Raw genomic sequence first — 13,049 nt, 5'->3', positions numbered from 1 at the left:
AACTACAACAGCAGTGGCAAAACTAAAGTCAATTGGGTGGAACAAGAACATCTCTCAGGAGTCTAAACTGAGACTGCTGCATGCACTGGTCACTCTGTTTTTCTGTATGCATATGAGATGTGAACTTTTACAGTAGAACTTGAGTAGAAATACAGGTAGTAGAGATGAGACTTCCATAAAATCCTGGGCTTTGACCACATCACTAATGACGAGGTCTGCAACGTCACCGTCTGGTGACCCTGGTCATGTGAGAATCTCTTGACAACCATGAAGAAATGTGGGCTGACACAGTATGGCTACATGACAAGATCATTGTCCTGCCCAAGATCATCTTCCAAGGGTCTGTATAAGGGAAGAGAAGTAGAGGGTGACAGCAGAAAAGACAGATTGACACCATGAAAGTGTGGACAGGAATGGACTTCACAAAGAGTGAAACCCTGACATACAGTTGTCAAAGTGGAGACGGTTACTCTCAGTAATGATGGTGCCCCAGTGACCAATGCAGTTATGGCAGGAATGATGATCCCCACAACTGAATTTCAGTGTACTTCATGACTGAGATCCTAGCCCTATTGAACTTAACAGAAGAACACTCACTGCCCCTTAGTAGTGTCAGATTTTCATCTGTTATCCTGAGTGGATCAGTTTTAAACTCACACCACTGTTAGTCAAGAATAACTTCACTGAATGCAACAGACTTATGAGTGGTGTGAGTCGATTCAGAACTGGGCACTGCAAATCTTCCCTTTTACACCGTACACCTCTTGGGGCAGAAACTGCCTTTGTTTCTTGTCCTGTAGCAGCGAGCACCAGGTCTGAGGTGAACAATTTAACAAATCAGATTTTTCCTTTATTTTTGTTAAAAGGCTTTATCCTTGTGGTAGCATCTTCTGCTCTTGTGTGCACTGACTAAGCACAAGGATGTCTGTATTGGCAGTGCTTTAACAATAGATCGCCTGCTGATTCTCTAGCCCCTTACGCAGGTTTTGTTAGTGTCAGTTCATTAAAGCCAGTGAAGCAGCCCTGCTGTCACATCAGAGTCAAAGAGTGGAGGCTTGGCCCTGATATCTATAATTGAACCTTCTCTCCTACCTCTTTCAGTTCCCAAGATGTTTGATGTGCAGAGGCTTCCTCTTAGCCCCAGCTTAGAAAAGCAGCTGATTGAGCCTCACTGTGTAAATGCACAGAGCAGAGTGGGAAGCCCGCACCTCAGTCATTGTCATGACCGAGATTGTCGTGGTGAACGGCGGAGCAGCATCGCAGCTGGAGCATGGAATGTAATCTTCTGCTAGAGAAGGAGTCAGGTCAGGCAGGGCATTTAACGTGACCTGAAGCGCTTGTGTTGGCACAAATCATTCTCCTTCATGGGGAATGTCATTACCACTGCTTTACCCTGTGGGTGGATCTAGAGTTTTGCCTTCAGAGTAACCCTTCTGTACAATTAAATACAAATAATCAAGCAGTTTATTTTAGATTGATTATGGGGATATTGCTCAGAAACCCAGACCATCTTATGTCAAATCATGCCATTCCTCTAATAAGAAAGTGAAGTTGTCCATGCATTGTCATGTTTGCCATTTTGAGGTTCAGCAAGTTGCCTTTTGGCATTCAGGCTTCTAAAAATGATAGAAAATTATACCTTGAAATTGGTGTGTTAAGTGGCTCAATTCCTTAAAAGGTTACCAATGCTGAGCTAGTCTCCGGGAAGTAACATGCTTCCTTTCTGTTTGACTTTACAGAGATAAAAAATAGAGGGGGATTTGTATGTGTATCTCAGTTTTACCACCCTTAAGAAGAAGACTAAAAGTTAGCGTATTCCTGTTCTCTGTAAAACTGCAGTGACTGTTGCCTACTGAGCCTTGTAAAGATCTTACTTTTTACATAGCCCTTTACAGCCATTGCAGCAACTAATGAAGTTGACAACAGCAATTTTGGCTGTAATTTATAACTAAGGAGCAAATGTGCTAGAAGTTGTCATTAATAACATTATTGATTCTGGAGACTGTGCTCTTGTTATACCAGAGCAAAGGTTATATTAGTTCCCTGTAGAATTTCTTGCAAAGAAAAAAAAAATTCTCTCAGGCTTTATCTACACTAGCTCCCTACTTCGAAGGGAGGATGGTAGGTAGGGCGTTGGAAGTTTATCAATGAAGTGCTGCCGTGCATATGCAGCACTTCATTAAGCAAATTTCCCACCCTGCCCCCTCACCGTGGCAACTTCAAAGTTTTAAACTTCGAAGTGCTGGCTCACATCTGGCACCAATCAGATGCAGAAGGTGCCAGACAAGAGAAGTTTGCCCCTAGTGCTATTTCTGTATCCCTTTTCACTCAAGGCCATCAATGTGCTTTACACTCACAATGACAATCACAAAGCTTCCCAGTGTTTCTGGGGGGAAGGTAGATTGTGAAGAGGTTACATATCCTGCACAGCAAGGCAGCAGCCAAGCAAGATTTCTAATCCCAAATTTTAAACCCTGGACCTCTCTCTCTCTGAAATAGAGCAATTGATGGCACTCAAAAGATTTTGAAGAGCAAACTTGCCACTTTTACTCATCATCAGAATGTAATATACTTACTATTAGTTGGGCCAGAACAATGTACTGCTGAATGCTAGAGGGACTCTGCACCACATATAACTAAAAACTGGTGGGAAGAGTTTGCAAGTTACAAAAAGGCAGGAGGATTGGATAACTGTGCAGACCACTCTGCAAAATTAAACTAGGGCACAGGGGAAGGCATTTACCCATCCCAAGGTAAGCAAGATCAAGAGCCCTGTGTCCAAGTGGCCATTGCTTTCCTGCTGCGGCTTCCCCTAAGGGTCACTCTGCAGTATCGGTGTTCCCTGCGCTTGCTGTCCCCAGTGGCGAGTCTGATGTATGTCATCTGCCCTGTTGGTGCCCTTCTCTTTCCATGTTCTGGGAAACCTTGGGATTTCAGGCACTTCTCACTTACCAGGAACAACCAAGCCCTGACCTTGGGTTAAGTCAGGGTTAGAGAAAGCTGCTTGCCAAATTTCATGGTTGCAGCTCTTATGGTTTAAGAAGAGTTTTTGAAAAAAGTAGCACTGCAGATGGATGCACTCTAAAATATATAGTGGATTACGCTTATATGTGTTGTCAAAAATAGTATTTGTCAATTCACCTAATGTGAGTACTGCAATGCAATGTCTTTATCAAAAATTTAATTTGAAAATGTAGAATTATGCACTAGAAATAACTGCATTCAGAAATAGGACAACGTAAAACTACAGAACCTAGAAAGTTCACTCAGTCCTACATTTTGTGTAGTCAGTTGCTCAGCCAAAGATGTTTGCTTGCATTTGCAAGAGATGATGATTCCCGCTTTGTTTACAATGTCATCTGAAAGCAAGAATAGGCGTTTGTATGGCATCATTATAGCTGGCATCACCAGATATTTATGTACCAGATATGCTAAAGATTCACATATCCCTTCATGCTTCAACCACCACTCTAGAGGACCTGTGTCCATGCTGATGACAGAATCTGCTAGATGATGATCCCACAGTGCAGACTGATACATGTTCATGTGCATCATCAGAGTCAGTCACCACCTTCAGATGGTTGATTTTTCTTTTTAGTGGTTTGTGGTCTGTAGTTTACACATTAGAGTATTGTGCTTTTAAGACTTCTGGAAGTGTGCTCCACATTTTGTCTTTCTTAGATTGTGGAAGGCATATCAAATTTTTTTAAATCTGGGGTTGAATGCTGTAGCTATTTTTAGAAATGTCTTTGTACTTTATCGAATCTGCAGAATCCTTAGAATGAACATGTGCTGAGTCATCATCTGAGAGTGCTGTAACATGAAATATATGGGAAAATGTGGTAAAACAGCTGGAAACATACAATTCTGCCCCAAGGAGTTCAGTCAGACTTCAGTGCATTATTTTTTTTTAAAACGTGTCATCAGCATGGAAACATGTTTTCTGGAATGGTGGCCAACGAATGATGAGTCATACAAAAGTTTGACATATCTGGCATGTAAAAACTTTGCAATGACAGCTTCAAAAGTGCCATGTGAATGCCTATTCTCACTTTCAGGTGACTTTGTAAATCAGATAGTGGAATAAATGTAAACAAATGTATTTCTCTTAGTGATTGGCAGGATCGAGTGGACTTTTATTTGCTAAACTTTTACATTGTTTGTTTTTGAATACAGATATGTAACATGAAAAATAATCTGTCAGTTGCACTTCCACAATAAAGAGATTTTATGACGTATATAGTTCTTGTATGTGGTGAATTTGAAAAATACTATTTATCATTTTTATAGTACAGATATTTGAAATAAAAATAATGTAAACTATACACTTTGTAGTCTGTGTTGTGGTTGAAACTGATATATTTGAGAATGTAGAAAAACATCCAAAATATTTTACATATTTCAGTTGGTATTCTGTTGTTTAAGAGTGAGATTAAAAGACAGTTAATTGCAGTTTTTTAAAAACCATGGTTAGTTTTTGAATTAATTGTGTGAGATAAGTGTGATTAATTGAAGTCCCTGCTTCTAATTATTAAAGGCCCAATCCAGCTGCTTTTATAAACTCCATGAGAGTCTTTCCATTGATGCTAGAAGGAGATGATCTGGGTCTTTATTGACATGAAGCTTCTGTACCCGTTTGTTTTATCATACAGTTATAATTTAATTTTTTTTAAAATAGCCTCATTATGTGTTTTAAGTATATATCCAAGTAAAAACTGGATGAAATAGTAAATGGAACATTAGCAACTTCAAACATCTTGGCACAATGGGAAAATACTGGGTTTTGTTCCTAGTTGTCCACTGACTTGATGGGCAGCAAAGATCTTAGGTAGCTCATCTCTGTGCTTCCATATCCTTATATGTAAAATGTTGATGATGAGCTTTATCTTCCTTTGCAAAACTATTTGAGATCATTAGACCAGAAATGCTATGTAACAGGCAAGTATTGTTATAAATAGGTAGGGCCAATTAACCAGTTGCCTTTACATTTTTCTTTACACAAAGAATAAAATTATTTTAAATATATACTCACTAGAGTAATAGAATTTCCACCAAATTTGGACCTTGATCCTGCAGTGTATAGCATAAATATATCTGCCCATATGGTACAAGTTGCATGATAAGGATCTTTGTTAGAAACACATGACATCTCAGCCCTAATACCACATTTAGCATTTGTTTTCAAAATATGCGTTCTAACTACTGTAGCAGTTGTGATCCAGTAACAGTGTGCAAATGAAAGCATGTGTGCTTTTCCAAGGTGACAAATGATTTTGGGTACTCAATTTGGGATGCCTTTAAGGAACCTCGTTTATAGACAACATTACAATGTCTCAAGGTGGGCACTCAAAATCAGTAGTCATATTTGAAATGTTGTGGTGTGTTTAATTCAATTGTGCTTTAAAATTATGTATTTGTATTGTATATATGCAACGTATTTTAGTATGGCACAGGGGTCAGCAACCTTTCCAAGAGAGTGCTGAAATTTGACCTTTTCACCTCTATGTACCATCCAATGATACTTTTTAAAATCACTAATAGTCCCACTTTCAATTAGTTGGTAGCCATCTCATGACTTTAGCATTATTTTATGAAGGATTGGCGTAAAAGTATAAAGGGCCATTTCTTGCTGGGATCTGCATTTTTTTTCTCTACTACACACAAGTGCTGAGTGCGGCTGGGGCTCTGCACTCTGGCTGCACACTCCACCTCCACACTCCAACGAGGGTTCTGTGGTGGGGGGCTTCGGCCCCAACCCCACACTGTGGCAGGAAGCTCACTCCTGCACCCCACCCCCTCATTTGCGAGGCAGGGGCTGTGGCCCTAGCCAGGCTGCCGAATGCCTGGGAGGAGAAGGGGCAGGGCTGAGCCCCTGCCCCTCACGTACCAATGGTAGTTCACTCGCATGCCACTCTTGCCAACCCTTGCTTCATTCATTCCTCTACTCTATAGTGGCTCCCTGCCTGCTCCCCCTCCTTTCCTTACAAACACTGCCGCAAAATCTTCCTTTGGCCGGTTCTGGTCCTTCCCAGGCAGGCTTCTGGAAATAGTCTCTGAGGCTATTCTGGGCTACTACAGTTGGAGGAGGGTATGTGTTGGAAGGGAAAGTACTAAGTTATATTTGGGGTCAGAAAAGATCTCCGTTAACTGAACAGAGGGCTTTATTCATGGTTACTAAAGGGAATAACAGAGAACAAGTATATTCTACAAAATGAGTTTATGAAATTATTGCATATGTCCAGGTTTTATTAGTTCCTATCTAGCATTGTAGCAAGTTTCGACTCGCAAAGGGAGTCTTTGACTCCCAAAGGGAGAATTGATTGCTGGGCGAGACTGTGCAGAGAAAATCAACAAGAAGTCCTGTGCCACCTTGCAGACTAACACATATTTTGGAGCATAAGCTTTCGTGGGCATCTAATGAAGCAGGTTTTTGTCATGAAAGCTTATGCTCCAAAGTATCTGTTAGTCTGTAAGGTGCCATAGGACTTCTTGATGTTTTTGAAGATACAGACTAACTCGGCTACCTCTCTGATACAGATAAAATCAGTCAGGTCCCACCACATATATTTTTTGTAGGTACACTTTGTGCAAAGCAAATACTCTGGTTCCCAGAAGCCACAGAATGACAACAATTCCCACTCTTTCTTGCCATCCGCAGCAGTGAAACTCAAACAATGTGCCAAAATCTGTCTACAGAAATCTTGTTCGATTCTTTTGTTTTGCTGGAGAGAATACACAGGTAAATCCCAGCCAAGACGACTGAACACCTGTAGGTGAGACTTAGATAATGACACAAGCATGCTGGCATCTCTGAATACTTCGGAGCTCTTTTCAAACTCAAGAAATTTCTGCCCAGTTTTTGAATTTTCAAAAACATCTGTTAAGCCAGTCCCACTAAATATTACATCTTCCTGGATTGTCTTTCTAAAAAATAGTAAAATGACCAACAGTAGGTTTTCTCACTGAGCCAGTCCTTTATATTCTACTGGAAGGAAAAGTAATTCTTTGCTGTAGGGCCCAGCTAAGGCAAACTCCAAAATCGAGCAAATGTCTCTAAAGCTGCACTGAAAGTAACCCTTGAATGGTATTGAATTAAATAAGCATTATATTTTGTAAACTAGGTTCATATTAGGAGTGAGCAAACTGATAACATAAGACCATACCTGCATCTCAAGGAGACCCCCCCCACCAAGCCATGCTCTTTGGGTGCCCTGGCCCCACCCCCACACTGCAGCGGGTTTCTACATGGTGGGGGCTCTGGCCCTGCAATGCTGCGGCTGAGGCTCATGCTCCAGCCCAGGCTGCTGTGGGGGCTCCACTGCTGTGGCTCAGGCCCTGTGCTATTGCAGGGACTCAGTGGCTGGGGCTTTGGTCCCAGCCATGCACTGCTGCAGGGGCTCTGACTCCCTGCTCCAGCCCCCTCCCCTGCTGCATGGAGGGGAGGAGGGGCAGGGCTGGGCTGTGCCAGGGTTTGCTGACCCCGATATAGCAGTTTAGTCTGAGTCACAAAATATTAAGTGCAAAATTTATTCCAGGTAGCTTGGACAGGAATTCTGTTGTCTAGTTTGAAAACAGACTGACAGACTTTAAATAAAGAGTAAATATATATAGTAATGTATCAAATTGTGGGCAACTGTCTAAACAACTACCCTGAGATCTGGTCTTGGTACTGTGGCACATAGGAGGAGTTTGCAATGTGGACCATTTTTTAGAAATGTTCCCAGATATGCCAGACCTACTCTGTGCTTCAGTTTCAAGAGGGGAATGGCCATTTTTCCCCCCTGGGGGGACCCTCAGTCCTGACGCAGGCAGGCCAAACTCAGTCTGTGACCAGGATTGTTTTTGTGATACAGAAGGATATAACCTCACTTGGGAATTTTAATATTAAGCGCTAGCAAATGTATTGTCACAAACAGCCCCATACTCAGTAGATCAGTGTGAGCAAACTTTTTACGTTGGGCACCACTTTTCATCCGTGCAATTAACAGGGCCCCCCAACCTGTCTAATGTCATCCAAACCAATGGAAATTTCAGTTATGTTCATAAGAAAAAAAATCTTTAATCACATGTAAGAAAGTAAGTCTGTAAAATGTAAAAACTTTATTAATTGGTATATAAATGTGAATACACAGACATAAAAATGGTAACATGTGTCAACATTTTTAATGAGATGGATGAGCCTGAGACCCAACAGCCGATCATGCTATGCCCCCACCTTACGAAATTTCATGCCCCACCTCAAGGGGGCCTGTCCTCACTTTGCTCACCCCTGCACTATATGATCTAACACATTTTCTATATGTCACTTTGATTCTTCTTTCCAATTTTTTGTCTGACTTCCATTGTTACCCCCTCTAAATCACTTACTTAAAAAGTAAATAATTCTGCAGCATTGCCTATGAAAGCTTAGTTCATTTCCACTCCAAAATGCCTTTGAATTAATATGATGTATTTATGTAAGACTGAGTGTCCCTACAGTCACGTAATTAATTCATGTCCCTCTGTGCCCTTTCCTTTCCTTTATATGTTATAGCTTTACTTGTCTTCCAAGCCCAGCATTTTTTAAACAATTCAGGACAGGCGCCAGTCTTTTTTTTTTTGTGTTTCTTTGCAACATCTAATATATTTATGAGTGCTCTTAAACAACAGTGATTCTGTGCAGCACACCATGTATCCTTGCCCTAACTTTATAACAATATTGGGCTTTTTTCCAGTTCCCCTTGCAACTCCTAGAACATCAACATGCCTTCCAAAAATTTTACAGGAGCGGACCTCCTTTATTCATCAATACAATGCCAGAAAATCTCCTAATGAACCAATCCGAGGAAAGGTAAGACAATGTGCATCCTGTACGATTAATAGCATGCAGGAAGCTGGGGGAGTAAGTTTATTCATGAACTTCCGACTAACTGTTTTAAAAATAGCAAATACTTTCACATACTTTAGATTTGCCAGGTCTTAATGATGCTTTTTAATATAAATGAAGTGTGTTATTCTGTGTTTGTGTGCACCACAACACGATGGTTTCCAACTCCAATAATAGTAGATAAATGCTGTTATCATACATCACAGTGTGGATTTCCAGTAGGTCTGTGTCTGCTCTCACAGCTGAGCTTAGTGGAGTGAAAATTGTGTGTGACTGGAACCAGGCTCAATGTGTATTTTGAAGGCATTTCATAAATAAACATTTGTCAGTCTTCGTTTCCTATAAGTTTTTGAGTGTGTTTCTTAGAAATCAGTGATTAAGGGGCCTGTTCCAAAGGCAACTGAAATCAGTGGAAAGGCTTTTATTGACTCCGATAGGCTTTGAATCAGGCCCCAAATGCAGACTATAGTTGTTGGAAATTTCTTGAAGAGTACAGCCTATTGTTTGTTTCCCACTTCTGTTTATATAAAAGAAATCCTTCCTGTACAACCCTAATGGACAAAGTCATTTGGGATGCAGTCATAAATCTCCTGCTCTACAAAGAGAGCAGTTTAAACTGTATCCATAGCAACTCATGTAGCAAGAAATGAAATCTGATATGAGTAGGCTTGTATAGGAGAGCCATATGCAAGTCACACACTCTGAGTGGCAGAATGGTCGTGAACCAGAGAAAATAAGATGCATTTTCTTTCATTTGTTGCTTCTCTTCAAGTTCTCCTGCCATGCCCCATTTCATGAATAAGAAAGGCTGACAGGCCAGCCATTATTCCATTCCCTGCAGCTATTGAGACCTAGGCTGATGGCCAGTAGAGAGACCAAGAAACAAGTGGATGTTTTGCCAGCACTTGAGCTAATAAATGAACTCAGCTCACAGCTGCATGTACTAACTGCTTATGCACCCCTGGTTAATGTCAACCTTATTTCCCTTTCCAGCGACATGGAGCTTTTGTGTGGACAGAGATAAAACCAGTAAGTGGGCCAATGGTTCCTAAGGGAACAGAAGTATTCCTGAGTGCTAGAGGGTCATGCTCGCTGGAACAGCCAAAAACAGAGAAAGGAAACTCAGTGGAAAGCCAAATGACCTCACCCAGTTTCTGCCTGAAGAATTCCCAAGAGACATTAGACTGTGAAACTCACTTATCAAAACCAGACGTTAGAGAAGCAGCCAAGGCATACCCCAGAATCCCTGTGAGAGGACAGAAGAGTTCAAGCATTTCTCAGGCAACTGAAGTGGATGTTATTCATTCTGCTGGGGAAGAGTCTTTATGTCCAGCAATAAAAGACCCTCTCAATAAACCGCTGGACAAGTTACCTCCAGCACATAAAAACGTACAATCACTGATATCACCAACAGCCACTAAAATGGAGAGAGCCTAGAGTCACTAGGCAAGCCGATGTGTTTGCTTGGTATAATATCAATAATCCTAAACACAAGCTGACACCAGTGAATTGTTAGCGGGAACACAGTACGCCTTTGACAAAACAACAGCTGCAGTGTACTTTGATGTTTCTAGAAAACTATATGCCCATAAGAGCTATGGAGGTTTTTTTTAAGGTGGAATTGATTTTCTTGTTTGGCTGAACACAGTCATCTGGATTGTTTATATTCCGTACAAAGTCTGGCTCTGAATTAATTAACACTTTTGGGTCTGGAAGTGATTATGATTCTTGAAAACGTGCTTTTTCAATAATAGAGACATTGGGTTTAGTGTTTGATTTTATTACTGATTGGTGGAGGAGGGTTTAGCATGTGTTGATGGGACATACATTGTCTCTTTGGATGCTGCAGTGTGGAGTACAATTTCACACAACACATGGTGTGATAAATAGAAACCATTGTTGTTTCCTTAGGAATTAATGGCTATCAAAAGAGACAATTTTCTGTAGCCCACAGAAATGCAAAAATAATGTGTATTGCCACTCTAAACAGCTAACGAGGACAACGTCAGAGTAAATCCTTTCTTTGTGGGAGCAAGGAGAGGACCTTTTCTTACAGATTTGAGCTGCTGTTCTTGTTTGATTTTGTTACACATCAAGAATGCAGGTGAGATCTGACTTACTGTACATTTTTTCCCAGGGAAAATCCATTAAACCAGATACTGCTGGGTAAATTATACTGATTGGACTATTTGCCTAATTTTTTTTCACATTATCTCTTACTGTGATTCCCAAGAATTCTCCCAGTTACACTCTGTCTTAAGGAAGCACAGGGTGTTTAGGCTTCAGTTATAACCTACAATTATCCATCAGATAGTGAAGCAAGTTATTATTTGTCATTCTTACATGGCTCCTCTTGTGAAGAAAACATATAGAACACACAAAAGTTTATTTCTAGCTCTGAGAAGATGTTATAACCACATTATATCATCTGTAAGTTCTGTTCACAAAAGACAAACAGCAAAAACCCGGAGACCTAGTGTCAGAAACTTCTTTTAGCTTAGTGGTTAAAGAATCGGTCTTGTAAACCCTGGGTTGTGAGTTCAGTCCTTGAGGGGCCATTTAGAGGTCTGGGGCAGATAAACTACAAAAAAAAAAAATCTGTCAGGGATGGTAAAAAGTCCTGCAGTGAGGGCAGGGGACTGGACTCAATGACTTCTTGAGGTTCCTTCCAGCTCTGTGAGATGTGTGCATATGTAATATATATCTAGGATTCTCCTAGGTTCCATATATTGTGGCTAAAAGTTAAAATGAACTGCATATATATAGGGCTGATTACTTGCTTGCTTGTGCTGACACTTCAGGGACCAAATTTGGCCTTCAGATATGCATACACAGCTTCCATTGATGTTAGTGGGAGCAGTATTCCATATAGGAGGCAGAGTTTGGCTCTTTAATGTACATGCTACAGGGTGAACCTCTCTAGTCCGGCACTCTCTGGTCTGGCAACATCTGTGATCTGGTATGATTTTAGTTAGTCAGATATCCACTTACCATGGATGTGGCCAAGTTTCCCCTGATATCATAAAGTTTGTTTACAGCCACCAACCCTAGCTCTTTGTTTCGTGTTGTTATTTATCTTTAATTACCCTGCCTGTCTTCTAAGAGCCCAGTAAGAAGTGGAAGTGTTGGCAATGCTGCTAGACAATATTAATCTCCTGTGGTTCGGCAAATTCTCTGGTTCATCACTGGTCAGGTCAGGAGGGTGCCAGACCAGAGAGTTCAACCTGTAGTTGTATTAGTCACTGCTGAGGGATCCTCCAGCCATGGTCTTGACAGCATGCCACATGAGGGGGGGCCTGGGCACTCTCCACCTCTGCCAGGGGGCTCTCTGGGACAATAGAGGGCGCGGGGCTCTCCCAGCCCTCAGATGGTGCAGCTGTATGCAGACAAGGACAGTGTTTCTGTACCTTATCATGGCCCTGGGAGCCGAGACTGTGGGGCAGCATCCCTGCCCCTTGGGCACCCTTCCCCATCCGGGGGTGGCAGCCCCACCCTTGGGGCACCCTCACCCCTCCCGGGGACCATGCATCCCATCTAACTGTGTTGCAGCCACAGGGCATCTCGGGCGGGTGGGGATTCCTGGCCCCATGGAGCAGTCCCTGTGTGCTGTCCAGCCCTGACTACCCGTTGTTCTGTGTGCAGCTCATGGTGCTGTCCACCCAGGGGCGGGTGCTGACCGTTGCCGGCAGCCGTCATGGGGTGCCGTGTGCCACACCAGGCCGGGAAGTGCCTGACCCGAGACCAGCAGTGAATGGAGCACCCTATGGCAACTTGGTGGAGAATGTGGATATTGGTTTGCCCCGGGGTAAGGGGTCTGTGAAGACTGTAAAATGTGATCAGCCCTGATACAAGGAGACTGAAGACTGAGATGCCCCCACTACAGATATTCTTTGTTGAGGGAAATTGTATCCTTATTAGGGTGAATGCTGGAGTTGCATCTCTGACAGAGGAGGGCAGAGGAGCAGCAATGCGGGGGGAGTCCACGGAAGTTGGGACAGATATTAGAGAACCAACAGAGGCAAGGGGAAGTCCAAGTGCATTTGCAAGAGTGTCTGGTGTGGATAACTGGTCAACAGCAGCAACTGTGCGGAATCCTGCAGGAAAGCAGCAGGAGGAAATGTAAGGGCAGGAATGGGGAAAGCACTTCAGGACTCGGAGGCCAGAGGCCCAGCACCACAGGTGC

At 42.2% G+C, this 13,049-nt stretch overlaps 1 protein-coding gene across 2 annotated transcripts in view; it reads left to right on the top strand.

Moving 5' to 3' along the window:
- CIMIP6 (ciliary microtubule inner protein 6) overlaps positions 1 to 11,046 on the top strand; it is a 37,004-nt gene extending 25,958 nt beyond the window's left edge. For both annotated transcript variants that reach the window (XM_074988506.1, XM_074988507.1), the window contains exons 5-6: positions 8,715 to 8,830; positions 9,860 to 11,046. In XM_074988506.1, the coding sequence (XP_074844607.1) occupies positions 8,715 to 8,830; positions 9,860 to 10,303 (560 nt within the window). In that variant the 3' untranslated portion in view covers positions 10,304 to 11,046. The remainder of the gene's footprint in view (positions 1 to 8,714; positions 8,831 to 9,859) is intronic.
- Positions 11,047 to 13,049: the final 2,003 nt, after the last annotated feature.

Source organism: Carettochelys insculpta, chromosome 3 (genome assembly GCF_033958435.1).
Source record: "Carettochelys insculpta isolate YL-2023 chromosome 3, ASM3395843v1, whole genome shotgun sequence".
In the NCBI taxonomy this organism is placed as follows: Eukaryota; Metazoa; Chordata; order Testudines; family Carettochelyidae; genus Carettochelys; species Carettochelys insculpta.
Note: the sequence above shows the minus strand (reverse complement) of the source record. Positions and strands in the feature narration are given on the sequence as shown.